General features: G+C 33.5%; 2 protein-coding genes across 2 annotated transcripts; both read left to right on the top strand.

The window, feature by feature from the left end:
• The first annotated feature begins 2901 nt into the window (after positions 1 to 2901).
• Positions 2902 to 8837, top strand: LOC125846888 (pheophytinase, chloroplastic). Its single transcript, XM_049526577.1, has 7 exons — positions 2902 to 3151; positions 3258 to 3359; positions 3446 to 3584; positions 4217 to 4387; positions 5516 to 5756; positions 6515 to 6606; positions 8358 to 8837. The coding sequence occupies exons 1-7, from the start codon at positions 3064 to 3066 to the stop codon at positions 8641 to 8643; spliced, it is 1119 nt and encodes a 372-aa protein (XP_049382534.1). The 5' UTR covers positions 2902 to 3063; the 3' UTR covers positions 8644 to 8837.
• Positions 8838 to 10656: 1819 nt separating this feature from the next.
• LOC125846896 (gamma carbonic anhydrase 1, mitochondrial-like) lies at positions 10657 to 19464 on the top strand. Its single transcript, XM_049526584.1, has 5 exons — positions 10657 to 10888; positions 13286 to 13429; positions 17979 to 18104; positions 18194 to 18345; positions 18759 to 19464. Exons 1-5 carry the CDS (start codon positions 10774 to 10776, stop codon positions 19026 to 19028), a joined length of 807 nt encoding a protein of 268 aa, XP_049382541.1. The 5' UTR covers positions 10657 to 10773; the 3' UTR covers positions 19029 to 19464.
• Positions 19465 to 22963: the final 3499 nt, after the last annotated feature.

Below are 22963 nucleotides of genomic sequence, written 5' to 3'. Positions count from 1 at the left end.
TTATATGAGATATAAATGATTTAAAAAGTAATGATATGAATTACAAATATTTTATTTACGTATAAAATATTAGTAGATATAAATGTAGGGTTGCTTTTATAAAAATGTAGGATCTGAAAAAAATCCCAACTTTGGTCGGATTTGTTGTTGTGATACTAAACTTTCATGAGGACCTATTACCTCCCTAGACTATTTAATACCATATATTAAACATATATATTTGCCCACGTGGACATTAAAAATAATGCAAAATTATAAATAGTAATGTGTCCACGTGGACACATATATACCTTTAAAATACATTATTAAATAGTTCAGGTGGTAAAAAATACAGTATTAAATAGTCTAGGGAGGTAATTGGTCCTTATTAAAGTTTAGTATCGCAACAGCAAATCCGACCAAAATTGGGCTATTTTTCAGACCCTTATCCCTATAAAAATATATACTTGTGGGTTAATTGTTGTATTTCAAAGATCTAAAATTGTGATTTTTGGAAAATTTGGAATTTCATCTCATGATATGAAATCGTGCGATGAAATCAACGTGTAATCACATGTTCAAACGCTAAATTTCATCTCATAATTTCATATCGCGATATGAAATCGCATGTCCAAACGCCTTGACAATTTGCTATATAAGTTAGTGGAAAGAAAAGGTTAAAGAGAGCAAATGGGAAAAAAATTAAAACATGTTATAAGCTATTTCAATTACATATTAAATTCTTTAACAATGTTGATGATAGTGCGGAGTCAAAAGGGTAAAAAAAAAATCCTTAAAAAAAAAGTATATCAAAAAAATTCAACCAAAATGGTAAAATTGCTCTTCAGGGAGCGATATCTTTAGTACAAAATTGACTCCGTTTACGCCGTTAAAAAATAATTAAAATCGCTGCCCCAACAACGATATCGTCAAAAAATTATTTATTTTTTAAAATTAAAATCGCTGCTTCAATAGCGATTTTCTTAATTTTTTTATTTTTTAAAATATGATTTAAATTTTTTTTATCAGTAGTACTTGAACAATAGGCAGTTGATACAGGCAATTTTTTTAGGAATTTTTTCTGAACAATAGGCCAAAGCAAAGATAATTAAAAATTAAAAAAAATTGAGGAAAATCGCTGCTCATGCAGCGATTTCATTTTACTTTTTTTTTAAATCTTAAGAAGCAGCGATTTTAATTTTTTATTTTTTTTTAATTTAAAAAATAAATATTTTTTTGATAAAATTGTTGTTGTGGTAGCGATTTTAATTTCTTTTAACGGTGTAAATGGAGTCAATTTTCTACTAAAGATATCGCTCCCTCAGGAGCAATTTTACCCTTTTGATTTAATTTTTTTTTATATACCGTTTATATTTTTTTGAAGGAAAAAAGTTACCCTTTTGGCTCCGGACTCTGAAAATGTGTCCTCTCTAACAATTTAAACTTTTAGATGAGATGATTACGCAGTTCATTATGGTATCAAAGCAAGACCTATCTTACCCAATGTTGGACCCCCAAAATTAAAAATTACCCATGCACCCGATACTATGCATTTGACTTGGGGTGGAGTGTTAAAAAATGACAAAAGTCTTACATTGATGGTTAATGAGATGAGTGGACTCTGCTTGGACAATACTCTTATTCTTGAATTAGCTTTTGGGATGTGGGTTAGATTCAAGACTTAATTTAACAAGATTTTAACATCTTAATATAACGTGTCACAAATCTTGAAACTTATATTCGTTGAATATAACGTATGTCTAGCATCTCTCCTAGAGGGTGATCCAGGATCTAGAGTCTCTGAGCGCCAAGTAAACTCATCGACTAAATTAACTTTAATTTGGTTCGAACTATTCGATCTATTTGTGGGTGGCGTGGCACCCCCACCAACCTGAATAAATCCACTCCTAATCTCTCCTATTTCTTCCATCTCATTTACTCTATCTTTTGCAAAAAATATAAATCACCTAAAATAGGGTCATTCCTCCGAATAACCCATATTTGATTAAATAAATAACAAAACAAACAAAAAAAGAAACGTAAAAAAAAAAAAAACCCATATTTGATTGACAAGAGATATTATCATAGATGATCACTAAATTATGAACTATTCTCTCAGAATGTTATTCAACTTTGGTTTTTACTTTAAAAGTCATTCAACTATGAATTTTTCTCTCAAAAAATCACTCAACTTTGATTTTATGCAAGAATCACTCAACTATGAAAATTTTACTTACAAATTCAATATATCTATTTAGTTGATTTTTTCATTAAAATTCGTTAATATGCAATTTTTATTCAAAACCAAATTTTAAGAAGTAAAAATGTATCTATTTAAATTGTTTTAATCACCCAACCCACTAAAAAATATCTATTTAAATTATTTGGCCTTATATTTGTGTAGTGATTAATCAGCAGCACTTTGTAGTTTTTAAATTTAGATATGTATTAATTGTCCCAAGACCGACGTGATACAGATTCTTAACAAAAAAACACATATTACAATAACTAGAATTACTTTGAAATGATAGAAAACTCAACGGAATGAGGGATTTAATTTCTTAAAATGGTTTAATTACATATATTTTTATTTCTTAAAATTTTAATTTTAAATAAAAATTGCATATCAATAAATTTTAATGAAAAAATTAAGCAAATAGATAAAAATGACTTTGTAAATAAAATTTTGATAATTGAGTTATCTTTCAAAAGAAAAATTCATAATTGAATAACTTTTGGGTTAAAAATCAAAATTGAATGACGATGAAAAAATCCATACTTAGTAATATATTATCTCTGATGGGCAAATATAGCTCAAGCGTTGAGCTGGACCTGAATCCAATTTTTGCTTTGGAAAAAAGCTTATAAATTTGAGAAAAAAAACAATAAAATCTGAATACAAAAGCTTAAAGAAGTGTTTCTCTGTTGAAGTACTTGGCCATTATACTACCACCAGCTCAAAATGAATAGCAGCCACATACCAACACACACAAAAAATTCAGTATTGCCCCTTGATTGAACCTTTAAATTCTACCTTGTGACCTAGTATAGCTTTTCGAGGATTTATAGGTTGTAATTTAATCAATGTCAACTTCTTGTGCCACTGTTGGAACTGAATGGTTGAATCCTGTAGGTACCAGATTAGCTTTGCCTGGAAGAAATAATCATTTCAGTAAGTTTCCAATTTAACCCATCAATTTTGAATCTTGATTTGAAAAATGCGAACTTTTCTTGAAAAATTTAAAAGAAATGTTGTTTTTTTTTTCTTTTGGGTGAAGGGGGGAAATGCGATTTGAGTAGAAGGGGTTTTACTTTTAATGGTATAGTTGCTGCTGGAGCTTCAGTTATGACCACTTCTGTAGTTGCTGAACCCTCTAAAGGTTAAGTCCATTACCTGTTTGTAACTTGGAATTTTCTTTATTATCTGTGCTAGTGTGAGTTACTTGACAAAGGATTGATGATATAGGTTTGGAAAGATTACCATTTAAGCCAGAGGGGTACAATTATTGGACGTGGCGCGGCCACAGAATTCATTATGTAGTGGAAGGAGAAGGATTTCCAGTTGTTCTAATTCATGGATTTGGTGCTTCTGCCTTTCACTGGAGGTAATTACTATCCCATGTGTCTGCATGACCTTTTTCCATGAGATTTAGTGGTGATAGATTGAGATCAATTATAAATTAGTTGTGCATAAAATTGTAATGCTGCTGCTAAAATTAAGAACTTTACTTTGGAGGACTGTATAGCTGTAGGATCAAATTACTGGTGCATTCTTTTTTTTTTATTGACAAGGGAAACCCGCAGCCGCTATCCTTTGGGTGCGCACAGGGTAAAATTCCCCGCTCCTATGTAATAGTTCGCAAACCACATAGGAGAGGTAACCCGCACTAAGCAAGCCCGGTGCGATGAGCTCCACCCAGAAGGAAAACCCCTTGCTTTCGCTGGCAAGGGTTTTTGAACTTGAGACCTCCAACATGAAAGTCCCAAGCCCAAAACATTGTTGAAAAATTATTGTCATTTCTGCTTGAACGGGATTTTACAAGTATTACAGATATTAATTTCAGTTATGGTCTTATGGAAGTACTTGTATTCTTTATATGTTGCTTATATTTCTTTAGTTATATTGATTAGTGCTTTGAAGACACATGCTAATGTTGTGATTCTTTTGGGACTTGAATCTTTCTTCACATAGTACTATTTCTTTTAAGCTTCTGAGCTGTCTTTCTTGCTTTCTTAGGTATAACATACCAGAGCTGGCTAAAAAATACAAGGTTTATGCTCTGGATTTGATAGGATTTGGTTGGAGCGAGAAGGCACTAATAGACTATGATGCCTTCATTTGGAGAGATCAGGTTGTTGACTTCTTGAAGGAAATTGTGAAAGAACCAGCAGTTTTAGTGGGAAACAGGTTAGCTCGTGCATTTAACAACTTGTCATTTCAATGAATTTACTGGATGTTGGAAATCCTTGTTTTCCTTTTGACCATCTACTGTATTTCTTATGCATATTGTTCAATTTACTTAAGCTACCAGTTTCAAATCGTCTAATTTACTTTCTGGAAATAAAGGTTGTAAGTTAATTGAGGCGATCACCATTAATTGGCAGCTAGGAATAAGGATGGATTAACCATTGTCCCTAAGATTTCACATAGAGTGGCTTCAAAAGGTTTGGTAGCGATGGAAATTCTCTAATATCATGTAGAGATGTCTTAAGTCTTAATTTTGTAATACAAGAAATGTCTCATTACACATTGGTGGATTCGTAGATTAAGAGAGCAGCTGTCTTTGTAAATTTCTATAAGATCATATCCTTAATCTTTAATCTAGTTACCTTTCGTGATTTGCTAAGCCCCACCTGCAACCTTACCTGCCCAAGGATACCAGTAGTTTTTACTACCATTTTTCCTCCTTGGTGACTTGAACCCCCTGCCGCATTGTTGGATGTGGAGGGTCTCTACAACTGGATCAACCCTTTCTTGCTCTGATGTCACTTCTTTTGTCCTGGCTGTTTTCACTCATTCACTTTTGGAGAATTTATGCCAGTCTGTTTGAGCTCCTTTGGAAAAAAGATAGAAATGCAGAATTTTCATTTACAGGCTGCTAGGAATGTCTAGAGAACAATATATTGACTTCCTGGAAAATTGCAGCATGTAGTGAATCTGAATTAATTAATTCTACATTTTTTACCAATTACTGCTACTTAAAAATTATGGTTTCTAAAGAATCACATCGCACAATTATTCTAAATAAGTTAATTATTTATTTATGGACGTATTACATTCAGATGATATAATAGATTAGCATCACTTTGATTTGGAACTAGCGAAGATACCAAAGTTTGATTTATCTGGTAAAATAAGTAAAAATGATTGCAGTAACATTTTATTTGCATAAACAGTGCATCAGTTATAAGTTCTTGGACTTTGAAATTGTTAAGATTCATTTCCCTCTTTTCTAGCTTGTTGCTACAGTTTAGCATATACTTTGTAGTAATGAAATTGAATTTAAATGTGAATATGTTATGTATTATATAACAGTCTTGGAGGATTTACTGCTTTGATAGCAGCAGCGTCACTCACTGATGAAGTCAAGGGAGTTACACTGTTGAATAGCGCAGGACAATTTGGGGATGTCAGCAGTGCAGCTGAAGGAACTGAAGAAACTGCCTTACAGAAATTTATCCTAAAGCCACTAAAGGAAAGCTTTCAACGTGTAGTCCTTGGATTCGTTTTCTGGCAATCAAAGCAACCAGCTCGTATTGAATCTGTTCTGAAGAGCGTATGTTCCTTTTATAGCAAATCAAGTTTCTTTTCTTCCAATTTCTATATCACCAATATATGCATAACTGTTCTATCTTTTAGTTTTACAGACATGTGTAAATCCGTGTAATGCATATCTTAGAATTGAACTGACAATCAGAAACAGTACTTTCTTGATATCTTCTTAATATGGTACAATGTTTAGAAATGGATAAACAGGCAAAAGATCTCTTTCAATAATGTAGTTCATTCATCCTTGATATTTAGCACTGACGTTCTTGAGGTTCCAAGGTCCACGCTCGACTCTTATGGATTGATAGCTCTTACCCAATTTCTTGATCTTTTTTCTCCTTTCAAGAGTCTAATGTTTATTCTTTTACTAAAATTTCTGTAGATTTGTTTCAAGGTGTTGAATTGCAAAAGTTGGAGATTGTGTTCTTTATTTTGTCGTTCTAAAACCCTTATGCTTTTTTCCAAAGGTTAAACCTTTTTTTTTTCACATTCAAAGATGAATCTAATCACTGTCAAAGCTCACTTGTGGAATTTGTAAAGTTGATGGTTCCTTCTATCTGAGGCTATTCTCCACATTGTCTTCTTTTCATTTTTACTTAATGGCGGTCAAACTGTGGCAGAATGATGTCTTGAACATCATCTGTTTGTTAATGGCATGATGCATCTGCTTATCTGCATCTAATTGCATTTTATTTGTTTACCCATTCATTATCTTCAGCCACTATTATCAAACAACTGACTTGCTTTATGTGTTTTCACTTGAAGGTCTACATAAATTCTTCAAACGTGGATGATTATCTCATCGATTCAATTACCAAACCTGCAGCTGACCCAAATGCAGGGGAGGTTTATTACCGGTATGAATGCAGCTGTCTACATTTTTGCTTCCATTTAATAGCTAAAATAATATTAGTTTATACGGTTTGGTAAAGAAACAGTATTATTAGAAAGGGAAAAGGGTCAAAAATACCCCTCAACTTTGGTTTATAGTTTGACTTTACCCTCGCCGTTAAAATGAAGTTAAATTTACCCCTCCCATTATTAATTTCACCAAAATTACCCTTCATTTGACGGAATCCCCAAAATTGACCCAAATTACCCGAATTTTTTTAAAAAAAACCTATTCCCTATTTTTAACCCAATGCCCCGACCCCTCTAGAGGATAACCCATTCCCCTTTTACCCATTCTCTCAAATTTTCCATATAATCCATTAACTTCTCCTCCATTGTTCTTCATATCTCCTTCATTGTTCTTCATTTTCCAATGTATATCCGCCGAAGCGCTGAACAGCTCCGGCGGCTATGTAAATCTGGTACCAGACGATTATACAATGACAATGTATTTATCGTCATATATATATAAATTAAAAATTTCCACTACTATATACTATATGCTTTTGGAAGACATTGATTAAACCCAAACCCAAATTAAGAGTGATTTTACAAGTTTTCAACAAGAGCAAATAGAGTCGACGCCGGAAAAATTGAACTTTGGAAATTCTCTGTTAGTTCCAAGTGTTCAAGAGCTCGCCAAACAGCACCTAACCAATATTCCGGACAGGTATGTCCGCCCACAACAAGAGTCTCCCGTCATATCTTCCTGCGGATATACATTGGAAAATGAAGAACAATGGAGAAGTTAATGGGTTATATGGAAAATTTGAGCGAATGGGTAAAAGGGGAATGGGTTATCCTCTAGAGGGGTCGGGGCAGGTCGGGGCACTGGGTTAAAAATAGGGAATAGGGTTTTTTTTTTAAAATTGGGGTAATTTGGGTCAATTTTGGGGATTCTGTCAAGTGAGGGGTAATTTTGGTGAAATTAATAACGGGAGGGGTAAATTTAACTTCATTTTAACGGTGAGGGTAAAGTCAAACTATAAACCAAAGTTGAGGGGTATTTTTGACCCTTTTCCCTATTAGAAATTCACCCAAATAATTTGGATTATTCTTAAGTAACCTTACGAAGAAAGATTTCCTTCATTCTTATCAAGTCCTTTTCTCTTATAGGTCTAGCATACTCCCTCAATTCCATTTTTTGTGATACTCTTCGCTGCATTTTAGTCTGTTCCAAAAATGTTGACGCCTTTCTATATGTAGAAACCATTTTTTAACTTCTCATTTTACTCTTAGTGACATACTTTTATAGCTACAGATATGTCATGGCATGTTTCAAACCACAAGTCAAAAGTCTTTTCTCTCTTAAACTCCGTATCCCAGTCAACCACCTTATAGTGTTTCCTTCGGAACTTAAAACCGAAATAACCAGGACTTTATAAGAAAATGCATAATTGGTCAATGTTCAAATACAAGGAGAAGGGAGAAAGCTTGATTCGACGGTTGTAGCCAGACAGTTCACCCTCCTTATCATGCCATTTCAGCCTTATAATAACGGGATATAACTTCATAATTATATGAAACATAAGACATACTTCCAACATCAGATATTATGTAACGCAATCACTGGTATACCTCATCAGGACCAGGTTGCTTGGAAATAAGTTTATTTGCTTTACTTTTTTATTGAATAGATACCTTTGATTTTTTTGTTGAATTCCTGTTTTCTAGTTTAAGAAACTTATCCAATGCCCTCTTCTTTTGCAATCTACAGATTGATGACACGATTCATTTCAAACCAGAGAAAGTATACACTTAACAATGTGTTGAGACAACTTTCTTGCCCATTGTTGTTGCTGTGGGGTGACCTAGACCCCTGGGTTGGTCCTGCCAAGGCCAATCAGATTAAGGAGTTCTATCCAAACACAACCATTGTTAACCTGAAAGCAGGTCATTGTCCCCACGACGAAGTTCCAGAACTAGTGAATGAAGCTTTATTAGATTGGTTGTCAACCACGATAACACCTGCGTCTTCTCTTGAAACAGTATCAGAAACTTAGCTTCAGTGTTACCCCTTACATATGCAGTGATTCATGTTGTAAAAAATACTGTATAATCCTCCAACATACAATCAGATTCATTTTTATAGGAGATTTTAGTGACATGTGAGAGGTTGATTCGACCTGATACTGAAGTCAGCTTGATCCAAAGAGTTCCACATCTTCTCTATATTGTATTTGTTTAATTGAATGAATTGCATTTGCATTTGCATTTGATGCTGTTTTGCCTGTTTGTAGTTTAATTTGTTTAATGGAAGAGGTGAGAATACCAGGATCTGAACCCGCATTTTGTTTCTGAAGGAGATAGCATAGAAACAAAGTTGCACAAATCAAATTATCTCATCTGCCAGAAGTGCGCTAGGTGATTTCATCTCATCTGCATAAAACTGGGGGATAAAGTTGCTCGATATTTAAGCCGGAGAATGATAGTAAGTTTTGGTGAAGTAATCTGTGTAGGCGGATCTGAACACCACCATTACAAAAAGAATTGCTAAAGTAACTAGAAGATGTAGAACTCAGGTTATGGCTAATATGTCTGTGAAGTTGAACTGATAAATAAGTAACTCAATTATTCTATTGTAAAGCTTAAATTAGCAGTAAGTTGTAATCATGAGATTCATATATGGCAAATGAACACGTCTAGATAGGCCTGATAAGTGGTAAGTATGGATGGATTTAAATATAAATTATGATGCACGCGAACTCATGATCTTTCTATAAAACTCGATATTTTAAGTGTATATTTCTTAGAATTGATCTAATATAACATGTTGATCCCTGTGCTCCAAAAAGGAGTTGAATGACTCACTTAATTGAATGCAAAGTTATTTACTCAAAGGAACAAAAATCAATTATCACTTACAAATACTTTTTTTCAATAACCTTATTCTCTATTTTGAAGGGAAAAATTATGTCTAAATTGGTAAATTCCTCTTGAAAAAGGTCAACCTTGATATAAAGGGAGCATCACTCAATGAGATTTCTCTTGTTATTGGACAACAAAGTATATATGTCATGTAATAAAAGTATTAACTCTTCTATCTTGATCTTCGTAATCATTTTTTTTCTTCATTTGTTTCATTCCATTCTATTTTTATACAAATTTTATAACCTTAAAAAATTCAAATTTATTAAGTTATCAATGGTTAGTTAAACTTTGATGTAAATCTTGTTTTTATCAAACAAATTCTTCAATCATTACTCTAATTATTTAATGTATTACTGATATACAATGTTAAAGTATATCATTCATACAAATAATTATCACTTAATCATAATTAAGCGTGTATTCTCACTTTAATTTTTAGTATTCACGATTGAAAATTAATTGATAATACTATATACCCTGTCTTGTATAGAGTATCTAAAAGCAAACATGCCTTATTTTACATCTCATTCTAGTCTAATTCGAATAGACAATACTAAATCAATAAAATGTTGAAGTGAAATTATTTAATTTGGGATAAACATAATATCCAAATAAGGATCCATTTCACCGCAAAATTGTTTAGCTTTTTTCAAATTTTTTCACTTTATTTGAAAGTCAACATTTGGCCATGAAAAATCATCAAGTTATATTCGGAATTTGGCAAACACCAAATACCATGTTTTCAATATATATAACCTATTTAAATTATATTTTATATTTAAATCACATTTCTTATTTTTTTCTTCAAAAAGTACATTCAAATAATCAAATATTATTTACAAAAAATTATGACCAAACACAATTTTTACTTCAAATTTTTAAATAAAGTATATTACTTTTTGTAATAATATATAGTAACTCATATTTGAAATTTAATATATGATATTTTATAACTATTTGTTTCAAGTTATTAATATTTTATAATAGTTGATTGTATATTTAATATTCAAATAAATTAACGAAGTTGAGAATGAATTTGCTAGTTTTTTTTAAAAAAATTGAGGAGTATACAATCTACTTAAAAAAAACACATTCAATACTTAACATAATCAAACACAACTCAAAATAAAAGCTATAATAAATGATTTAAACAGATAGAAAAGGTTCGTCCGATTCAACTCATTCCATTTTCTTCTTCAAATAGTGTTAGAGCTAAATTAACTGAACAATCCCTTTCTCTGCATAATCACATTTTCAGGAAGATGGGTACGCTGGGGAAAGCAATCTACACAGTCGGATTCTGGATCCGGGAAACGGGTCAAGCCATTGATCGTTTGGGCTGCCGCCTCCAAGGCAACTACTACTTCCATGAACAACGTACTTTTACTCTATCCTCTTCATCTCCTTTGAAATTTTAGGTTTACGAATACTGTTATTTGGTAATTGATTCTTTCTCACATCAGTGTTTGCCGGCAAAGCTTTTTAATTAATTACACAATCCCTAATTTGCGTGGAAATTTATAAAATTGGGACAAATTAGAGTGGAATAATTATTATAGAGTATCATGTAGCTGGCCCAGCTGTTTTATCCTCATATTTGGAATAAAATGGGTGAGAATTAACTAGTGGAGTGAAATGAAATGTTTTTTCTTTTTTTTTGACATTGATTGTATATGTGATTGAGTGTTGTTTAAATACTGAATCTATTAGTCGTTTCACATATGATTGAATATTGAAGATGATATCGAATAATCAATGGAGCTAGTGACATTTTGAGGTTTTATTCAGCTGGAGAAAGCTTCAATTTGATTACCGTTCCACTTATTTGTCTTGAGGTTATGAATGCCTTTGAAAAACTGAAAGGGGGATCTCTGATTTTTATTTCACTAGTGTAACTTTATTTCCTGAGTAGGTGAGTAATGTTGGGAACAGATGAAGAATGGAGATTCTTTCTTTCAGAAGAAATGTTGTCATACTAACATATAATGTGACTACCTCTCTGAGTAAATTCTACTTTAGGCAAAAACTGGAAAGTAGAATTGCATGAAAGATGAAGAGTCCTTGCTCGTAAAACGACAAGGAGTAAATTAGTCTTCACTTTTTTTTTTTTTTTGATGACAAGGGGAACTCACAGCCGCTACCCTTTTGGTGCGCACAGGGTAAAACCCCCGCTCCTATGCAATAGCTCGCAAACCACATAGGAGAGGTAACCCGCACTAGGCAAGCCTGGTGCGACGAGCTTGACCCAGAAAGCAAACCCCTTGCTTTTGCTGGCAAGGGGTTTCAAACTTGAGACCTCCAACATGGAAGTCCCAAGCTCAAACCACTGGGCCACTTTTTTATTCATGTTAAATCTGATAAGAGTACTTGTATTATTTACATATACTAGGATACCGCCTAACAACGCCCGTGCATTTTAAATTAGCTAAAAAGAAAGTCAAATCCTAGAACCATTGTGATCTTCGTATTTCAGGGCAATCTAAATTTGATCTAGTAAGTTTAATATAAATAAATTGGTTTCTTAACTCAGTCAGTCGTGAGATCAATGTCGTAGGTGGATTTTGTTGAAAACCTTGAGTTTAATAATCCAACAACATATCCCATATGTGAGGTTTGGGAGGGTAGAGTGTACACATAACTTACCCCTACCTCTTGGAGGTAGAGAGTCTGTTTCCGAAAGACTCCCGATTCAGATAATGCATATTGAAGACATAACAAATACTAGAGGAAGCATTACATAGCATTCATGAAAAAGGAACAATAACAATAACAAAATAATGTGATAACCAAAGCACAAGAAATAATCAGTAGTAACAGAAATCGAGGGATAAGAAACTACATGAATACAGTTGGTATTAAATGAGAAACTGCGGTGCACTAAACTACGACCAATCTTATCCCCCAGTAAAGTGAGACAATGCTCAGTTACCTACTAGCCTTCTATTCTAGTATATTACCTCCACATCCTCCTATCAATTATCCAAAATTTGCAATTCTACTTTCCAGTTTTTGCCTAAAGTTTCCCAAGGGGATAATTTTACTGTTAAAGAAGCAGATGATAATTCTGTGATGCTGGATTTATTTTAGTTCTGGAGAAGAAAAGGTGTCCTATATTGAAGTTGGAAATATTTTCTTATCTGTTATATATATAGACTAGATAGATATATTTATGCTATTAGAGTAATGACTCTGAAGACTGCTGATGAAATGCAAGTACTTGTGTTAAAATTATGCTGATAGCTATCTCCCCATATGTCTATGGTTTACTGGCTTGTTATTGTTGGTAGATTCGCCCAACTGCAAAATTTGGATTTTCCAGAGTTCAACACCATTAAACTTTCAGACTCCGTGCTACTTTATTGCATAAGTCTCTCAGGCTAACTGTGTGAAATTATTCTTGTATATACATATATTTTTGTCACATAGGAAGAAGCTAATGGCTTGGCATCCTTGGTTGTAATCTTGAACATTCATTGCTTCTTTTGTCTGAAGAGTCTGGTGACAAATGATATTTTGCTGGATTGGTCATATTTGAAATAATATGCTCACAATCAACAAGTTTGCCATCTGATTTCTTCATTCTAGTATGTATGTTTTTGCATTATAAATGTAATACACCTAGGAATTATTTCTTTTACTACAATATTCTTCGCTTTGGGTCAAAGAATTTGTTTTTTATTTTAAGTTTGAATATTTGTTTGTAATGTCCTCCAAAGCGCATAAGCTACACTCCTGCATCTTTTGACGTTTTCCATCTGTACTTCCTTATTCCAGTGTCAAGGCATAGAACTCTTATGAACTTGTTTAACAAAGCACCAATGGTTGATAAAGATGCTTTTGTGGCCCCAAGTGCATCTCTAATTGGTGACGTTCATGTTGGACGTAATGCTTCTATTTGGTATGGATGTGTTCTGCGAGGTATGTTCTGCTTCCCATAATATGATAATGTATCTGTATATGTGCTAAAATATTCTAGTAAAATTAATTGCCTGGACAAAGCTGTTGCTGCATTTGGCAGAAACCTTCTTTATGTTGTTTCTCCCGGAGATGCGTTTAAATCGTACCTATTGATTTTGAAGCATAAAGATTGTCAACACTGTATGTATCCTAGAGACATTGAAGTAGGGGTGATGCAGTGAGCCAAAATCCCATCTTGTCTGATGAAAAGCTTATATGTTTCTTGAATATATGACGGAGGGTAGACATTTGGAATATAGCTTCTTCTTTGATAATTCAGAATTAATTTTATGCGGTTCTCAAGCTTTGTTATTGAAGCAATCATTTGTCTTGTACAAGTTCACTTTAGCAGGTGTCATTTCAATGATTTCATCACTGTACTAGGCTTAACTCACAAAAGATTGTGTTTTTTAGTTCTTCCAAAGTTCTGATATTTATGTCAGTTTTTTATGACCGAATGAGTTATTAGAAAAGCATTCAGTGAATGCAACCGTATACATCCAGTGAGACCAGACTACTAACTTTAACCCTCAACCAGCCCCCCTTACTACATCAATCATAATCCAATCCACCACCTGACAAACAAAACAGAACAGTAAGCAAAGCCTGTTATCTCAATTCAATTTAATTCTCCATTGGCCTTTATTCTGTTGTTGAAGCTACATCATTACCTCTAAGTCTGCACCCTTGTTTGTTGCTTCCCTGTTTCCTATTCAGAAAATTTCCTTTATTACTTGGTTCACATCTTATTGCTAACCCCCTTCAACCTTGAGTTCTTTTGTTCTTTTTCTGGTTTGACCAAAAATTTCTGAATTTCCTAAATTTCTGCTATTCCAAAACTGAAGTTACCCCATTAACTTCTTATTCCACTTCTAGTTCTTATGATTGTACATTTTCATCAATTACTTGCAATTCATTATCAGCTATCTGTTCTCCATCGCCATATTTTTACCCATTATGCTCATTGTTTCTGCTTCATTATCTTGACCATGTTGGCTGTCCATCTCTTGTTCACTGTTAAGACTCCTTTATTGAAGAGTGTCCTCCCCATATTTCAGAGTATCCTCTTCAAAATCAGTAGATTTCCTTTTCACTAGAATGTTACTTGTCTCTGTTAATGCCCCAGTGTCAGAGGTGCCTTCTCTGATTTTCCTCATCAAGAATGTTTCCTTTTCTGTAACAAAAATCATTGTGGCGTATTATTTTCCATTAAAAGAATATAAATGAAGAAGAAGGAGAGATTGGGACAAGCTTCAGGTGCCAATATAAACCTGACATGTTTAGTAAATAGTTACCTGTTGACCCCTCCTTACAATTATTTTGATTTTGCTGGGCATCATGAAATGCCACTATCACTCAATAGGCTGGCTTCGATGCTCAAAGCATTGGCAGACTAGCACAGCAGTGTTCTATCCTTTTATTCAATGACATGTAGGTGTGGCCTTCAAACTGTTGGGATTGGGCATCTTTCAAGACATGAGTTAAACTGAATTGGCATTTATTTATTTGTCATGAAAGAACAATCTTGCTCTTAGGGAAATTTTTTTTGATGCTCTTCCATGGGTCGTCACTCTATCGGGTTTGGATTTAAAGTCTTAACCATCCTTATGTTGTGTCTCCCAATGTTACATTCTTTCTTATCTGAAAACCGAGTACCTCTAGCAACAACACATCTCTCTGAAATTGCCACCGACTCCATCTCAAATTGAATGAAGTAGAAATTTTAGTCATCAACTGCTTGCTGGGATAGCTTTTGTCCCTATGGCAACATGTTGCTTGTCCCAGCCATTGTATTCCTTCACTTTGTCGGAAGTTCCCTTCACTCTGTTTGATCAAAGGCTGCTTTGCTTTTGCAAGTGACCCCGTATCATCAACAAATAGCTTGATGTTTTCTTCCAAATCCTTTCTTATTCTCCATCCCTATCATTTTCGGACATTTGAATAAATTGCTGGTTCATTACCTGACAGCTTCAACCACACAGACACTCCCTTTATATTTTATGCTTTACCCACCTCTATCTCAGTGTTCTGTCGAGGAGGTATTTTTTCTTTAATAGTTCCCAAATGGTCGGAGACCTTTGCAGCTTCATCTGTCATCTGTGAAAGCACTATAAAAATAATTATCCTCCTTGTCCACAGGTCCGTGAATTTGGAAAGCTTCCCTCTCAATCTAGTGAAGATGTGGAAAAATACTATCATATCCGGTTAGCCATAATATATATGTCTGTTGAGGGTCTTTCCGTTTTTATTTTTAAGACAGGTGAAAGTGGGATTGAGGTGAACATCTGTTTATATAGTTAAGCTAGCCAGGCCTACCATAGGAGTCTAGAGCTATGTTGCGCGGACTCTTCATATTTGTAGGCGAACCCGTCTCGACGCGACACTGGTGCGGGTGCGGGTGCGGGGTGCGTGTCGGATTCGGTCAATTCGATCCGGACACTTTGACCGAAGCCGAGAAAAGATTTAGGGAAGAAAAAATCAGTTTCCGGCGATGTAAAAAGGACAAAGCTTGAAAAAGTACAGAGAATAGAAGAAAGAAGAGAAAATCAATTTCCGGCTCCGGCGATGCGACGGCGACCTAAAGAAGACAAAGTTGAAAAAGTAAAGAGAAAGAGAAGAAAGAAAGAGTTTTTTCTTCAAAAAGTAAAGGAAATAGAGGAGTCTTTTTTTTTAATCTTTCTTGAAAATGTATGTACACAATACATATACCCTTGAAAAAAGAAAGATCAGAAAGTCTTAAAGTAAAGTAGTGTCAGAAAAGGAAACATCCCATCAGCCGTCAGCCGTCAGCCGTCAGCCATCAGCCATCAACTACAAAGTTTTTTCAGTTGGAAATATTTTATATATATATATATATATATATATATAGAGAGAGAGAGAGAGAGATATATTTCTTATTTAATTTTTTGACAATCAATTTTAAAATTTTAAAATAATGGAGATATCGAAAAAAATTTAAATTCATATTTCTTATTTAATTGTTTAGCATTCAGTTATTATTATTATTAAATTTTAAGAATGGAAGATTGAATTCTACAAAATACATGTAAGTTTATCACAACATATCTTTCAAATTTAGAATATCTTCATAACTATATTTTTATAATATTGAAAAATTTTAGCCGTATCCCCGCACCCGTATCCATACTCGGATTCGCACCCACGAATCTTAAAATTTGGATTTTGCTGAATCCGACTCTCGGATTCGCATCCGTCTCGGATACCCGCACCCGAGTCCGAGCAACTTAGGTCTAGAGGCACAATAAGTGTTTTGCTAGATGAGTAGTTAAGCAGGCCTTCTATAGGAATCTGGAGGTACAATAACTGCTTTGTAGATGATTAGTCTTTTTCTTGCTCTTTCATTCTTTTGACTTCGAGCAAAGTCGAAGAGAGGTCAAACTGTCCTGAAAGAAATGTTGATTTTAATTTTCTAGTAGAGTATTTTTCTTAATGGAAGCAAGGGGTGCACCTTTTGTATTGGGCAATACAATTAGAAGCAACAATATTTTAGACAATTCTCAGTTCGCCAAAAGATGACAAGCGCTGTTGACATATGAGCATTTCAGAACAACAGTTAGCATGACAGGATGTCGTAACTTCTGCTCTTGTAACTTTTTTTTTCAATTTTTATTTTGTATGGTATTGGCTTGAGATGAGTTTAATGGAGAATTATGATCAGTGAGGGCATAGTTATTGCTGAGGCGTGGTCGTTGTTGTTTACTTCTGCTCTTGCATAGCTAATTTTTTATTACAACACCCATAATGCCAGTTTATCTTTGGATTTCCCTTTCTAATTGTCACATATTCCAAGTACCAAGGGATTGTTTGAGGTTGGATCAGTTTAAATTGATTAGGCTGTACTTTTGGTTGAACTCATTTGTATTGAACAAGTGGTTGTTTGGTTTATATACAACTACTATTACTTATATGCCTGAATTCCAATCTAGTTGGGTTCAGCTATATAAATCCTCACTATCCATGTCGCTCCAGTTCAAAGCTGTTTCATACCATTATTTGAAAAAATTAGGTTCCTTATATTAATGTTTGGTTTAACCTCCCAAGCACCTCCTCAAATCTCTCTTTACTGTCTAAATATCAATCCGCTACTGTGCGGGATGACCAGAATTTAAACATACTTTAATTTATACCAGCACATTGAATCGAGTATACAATGTTTTTGTAGTGCTGTTAGAAGTTGATGTCTCATGTTCAATACAAGTTGCCACAAATTTTGATTGATGAATGTCCTCCCATACCTGGAAATATTTTATAAGTTTTTATCCCTTCTTGAATCTTGATTTTTTAGGAACTTCCTGTTTCTACCATATTGTCATTTAGTCAATTCCTAGCTCCTTAAGGGCAAGGCTATAGAACTCTGTTTTGGGCTGTAATTGCTAATCTCTTAACAGGATAGGGCTTCAGTCAAAATTTGATTGCATGTTGTTTTCCTTAGTTTATTTTCGAGTTCACTTGATTGATTCTAATTAGTAAATAATATGCTTCCATGCAGGTGACGTGAACAGTATTAGTATTGGAGCCGGAAGCAATATCCAGGACAATTCTCTTGTTCATGTAGCCAAATCAAATCTAAGTGGAAAGGTTTTGCCAACAATTATTGGCAACAATGTTACTGTAGGTGAGAACTAATTGGCAAATCAATAGCATACAACCGCTGTCAATATTTGCAATTACCTTTGTGGTTAACTTTTTAATCTAACTTTGAAGGTCATAGTGCTGTCTTACATGGATGTACTGTTGAAGATGAGGCATTTGTTGGTATGGGTGCAACTCTGCTAGATGGAGCTGTTGTGGAGAAAAATGCAATGGTTGCGGCTGGTGCCCTTGTCAGACAGAATACGAGGATTCCTTGTGGAGAGGTTTGTGGTAACCTCATTTTAAGCTATTCATTTTGCCATCATCTTAGGTATCGCACGGAACACACATCTGAGTTTTGACTCTGGCATGGTAATTAACCTAAAGATGGATTTGTTTCTTGTACATTTCGATGCTATGTCATGCAATAGGCTTCTTAATTATCAACTAAGAAAAGGTCTCTTAATTTTTATATTCATAAACATGTGAAGTTGTGGCTTAGATAACTTGACTTAGAATGTGGATATAAAGAAATTCCCGGGTAAAATCCTTTTTGAGGTTAATTTTATGTTCTCTGCCACCTTTCTACCTTGCCAGCATAGTGCACTTCCATCTTTTGGGATGAAAACTATGGAAGACAATTGATTACGTTTAGCTTGCTAATAAATGTTGTTTTGGTGTTCTTTTTCATAAACAGGTCTGGGGAGGAAATCCAGCTAGATTTCTGAGGAAGCTCACACAAGAAGAAATTGCTTTTATCTCGGAGTCAGCAGCCAACTATTCTAATTTAGCACAGGTCCATGCTGGTGAAAATGCAAAAAGCTTTGATGCGATTGAATTTGAGAAAGTGTTGCGGAAGAAATTTGCTCGCAAAGACGAGGAGTATGATTCTATGCTGGGTGTTGTCCGTGAAACACCTCCCGAGCTTGTCCTGCCTGATAATATCCAGGCACCAAAGGCCATTTAAGTGTGGATCCAAGTTGATTATCCCTTGGGTTTTGTGGTGTTAGCCAATTTCTTTTTTCATTGGGCTGATCAAACAAGAAAATACTTAAGTTTCATTCTCAATAATTAAGGTCAGGCCGAGACATCAAATACTTAATCCAGGTTTGGAGTTCTTGCATTTCCTGTGCTGATCCTGTTTCCAGTCAGAAGCTTTGATTGTGGATCAAGTACCAATTGTACCGTAGAGCAGATAATTGGTTTTTTTTTTTTTTTTTCTAATAATCAATTTGAAGCCAGCAGAGTTTTCTTGTCAATCTCATTTTTCCTCATGAATAAATATTGGTTCCTTTTTCTTATAAGCAAAAGGTTTAAGCAGGCAGTACCATGTACCCTGTTACACATACAGTAATATACGGAATACTGCAGATTGTGAAGGTTGGTTTCTGCTTCGATTTGCCTTTTTTGGTGTGTATTCTGCCTAGTGCCATGTGGTTATATTTCTTGCACTATGCTAAATTGCTAGTTTGTTTTTCGGAAGATGGGAAATAATTAGAAAACATTAAAACTAAAGTGACATGACTTAGATCTCATAAGAGAAGAAATTTCATATTCTTGATTGCATCTTCCTTTTCATGCTTGTGTCCTTCGTTTGCCAAGAAGTCTGGCGCATTGGTTTGCTTCCCTATAGATACATATATATATATATATATATATGCTTAATTGTAGTCTTGGTGCTTCCAACAAATATTTGAAATTTCCAGTAATATCTCCCAGGGGATGACTTACAATATCCTCTTCTTTGATAAAGTTGACGGCAAGTAGACAATCTGTTTTCATTTCTAGTTCTTTGAATCCCATTTCTTTTGTTAAATACTTTTTCCAGGGCAACAAATTGATTAATGTTACATTACATGCATGTACCAAAAACTGCTCCTCTAGGATACTACTAATACTAGAAAATGAAGTGGTGACCTATCTTGGCTTCTCTTTATTTCCTTTTCTCTTCCCCTTGTTCTGATACCCGCATTGGAGCTTAACTATTTCAAATTCGCACCACGTAGGGCTCCATTCGGAGGAAGGAGGGACCACACCTGTTGGTTGGTGGTTCTCCTTGTTTTAGTTAAGGGTATGTATTTGAATAAATTGTCAAGAAACTTCAGCAATTCGTACATAAACGTGGATATGTACGTGTTTGTTAGGTCAAATATATACGTCCTGACTCCATTAATTAATTAATACTAGCCAGAGCCAGGCAGATGTAGTTTTCAGTCTAGAAACTCTACTTGGTTGAATTTGCTTGGATCGGCAACAAATTAAGTTCATCCTATTTTGTGCATTATTCTGGATGATATGGCATATGTTATGTTTCAAATGCATTTTGGGGAGAATCAGTTAGCTCTAGTTGTGAGTGGCTATAACAGTTCATGAGAATTGATATAATCAATTTTAACTTTTTTGAAATTAAGGTACAAGTAACATTATTATACAACGTTATGACAATTGTAAAATTAAATTCATCCTTGAAGAATTTCTTGTACTTTCTTCGAAGTCTATAGTGGGGCTGGTATCCCTGGCAACATCCCTTTAGAATTTTCAGAACCATGACTCACATCCCCAAACAGTGGGTTGGGGAGCAGGGGCGGACCTACGTTGTAGGTGTAGGGTGTTCGAGCGATGAGAATCCATCGACCCCGACACAAATTGCATATATTTAGAGTTTGTGTGGATTTACTTATTTTAAGTACTTTTAAGAACTTTAATAGGTTTGAGCTTAGATATGTATCTTGGATACATGCAGAGGCAAATTAAGTGTAATTTGTTTCATATACACTGTATCATCCAAACATGATTCACATGTATCCGGATACAATGACTCTCTCATTCGCCTATCTCCTATCTTACTTGTCTTTCTTCTCTCTCGCTCACTTGTCTCCCTATGTATCGGTATTTAGAATGTATCTAAGTTTCACAAATTTTATGTTTTTGTATATCTAGTATTAATTTCATGTAAATATATATCCAAAACAAACTATCTGATATCAATTTCATATATATATATATATATATATATATATATATATATATATATATATTCAAAACAAACTATTTGATATCAATTTCATATATATATGTATTCAAAACAAACTATCTGATATCAATTTCAACTTATGTATCCCACATCAATATCATCAATATATTCATTCATAGAGAGAGAAGGGATGAGAGAGCAGAAAGAGGAGAAGAGATGAGTGATTAAAAAATAGCTATACATTTATATTTTCTCATTCAAATAGCTATACATTTGTATTTAAAAAATAAATATCAATTCATAAATCATGATCTTAAAATCTTGAACTCGCCATGGTGAATATAGAGGGCAGCTTCATAAGAGCAATAAATCACGGTGCTCAATTGAGGGTATGACATTTAGACCAAAAAGGACATTCTTTTATTAGCATAAGAATATTAAAGTTGGTTTTGGACACATGCTCATCAGTCCAATGTTCCCACCTAAGTCTATCATAATTCCCATAATATAGGATAATGTTTTTGGACGGTTTGAACTTTTCAATATTTGAAAACAATATTTTATCTTTTTATCCACCAAAACCCTCAAATTTATGTAAAACCAACTATATTAATTAACTACCCATGAAAGAAAAGTTTGGAAAAGATCTAGAGAGCTTTCTATATTTGCTCTTCTAGGTTCTTTTTGACATAATGCATTTTCTTATATTTGACTCTTTTTAGTTTTTTATACTATAAAGATAATGTTCATTAAAAAATATTTTATCTCTTATATTTAAATTTGAAATCTCTTATTAGAAGTTTTTGTGTCTTTTGGTGATGTGCTCCTCTTTTTTAAAATGCTTCTTTTTTTGTTTCTTACCCTAATTTTGATATTTATCGTAAGGACTATTAATTTGATATTTATATCGAAAGATAAAACACTTTCTATTTTTAATAGCGTTAGAAAAGCTAGAATTTGTGATTTAAGAATAAAAATATTACTGTAATTTTTAGTACGTAATGCTCTTCTAGATCTTTATTATTTTTCAATGAAGCTTAACGTGGCAATTTTATATTGAAAGGTGGCAAAATGTGGGGTCAGGTATTAACTTTTTACGTAAAAAATTCAATCCACGTGGCTAAATGCTTAATAACTTGATGCAGACGTTACAATACCAAATGTTTTTCATCGGCGATAGTTACGCTAGTAAAGTGGCGGATTCAGAATTTTTCAAGAAGGCTCGAAATAAAATATAGTATTTGAGATTTCAAGTTAGAATTTCAAGATGAATCTTGAATTTCTCAATCATTAAATTAATTATAATATATACATATAGATATATATACACATAAAAAAAAATCTTAAATATCTTATAATTTTTACGGAGATTCAGATAAACCCCTCAATATCTCCATTTGTTTGGAGATAAATAATTTGTATTTGTTGCACCTAAAAAGAATAAAAGAAGAACGTAATGTGTTTTTTTTTTTTTAATAAAAAGATCCATCGCTTTAACCCTTTAGTCAAATTTTTGGATTTGTTTTAAAGAGAAATTGAATACAGGACAACAGTAAATAAATGTTAATTAAATTGCAATTTTTCAGTTTTTAGTCCTTGTGAAATAGCAAAAAGATGTGTTTGTTAATCATAAAAGTAGCATAACTGTTTATCCTAAAATTGTTAAAAAATTATCTATTGTCAATGGTTTTGCTGTAGATAAGGTTATCGGTTCATAGCTATACCGACTTACCATGTTTTGGTTTAAAAAATAATAAATTGAATTTCTACCTTATCCAATAAATTTCAATTTATATTTGACGGATTGGAGATTTAAACTCTTTGTTTTATTGTAATTTGTAATAATTAATGGTTTTTTTACAAATAGTAGGAGATAATAAGTATGTTTGATCTAGAGGGAATTGCAATAATCTTACATTTTCAATTCT

This window comes from Solanum stenotomum, chromosome 12 (assembly GCF_019186545.1).
Source record: "Solanum stenotomum isolate F172 chromosome 12, ASM1918654v1, whole genome shotgun sequence".
NCBI lineage: Eukaryota > Viridiplantae > Streptophyta > Magnoliopsida > Solanales > Solanaceae > Solanum > Solanum stenotomum.
Note: the sequence above shows the minus strand (reverse complement) of the source record. Positions and strands in the feature narration are given on the sequence as shown.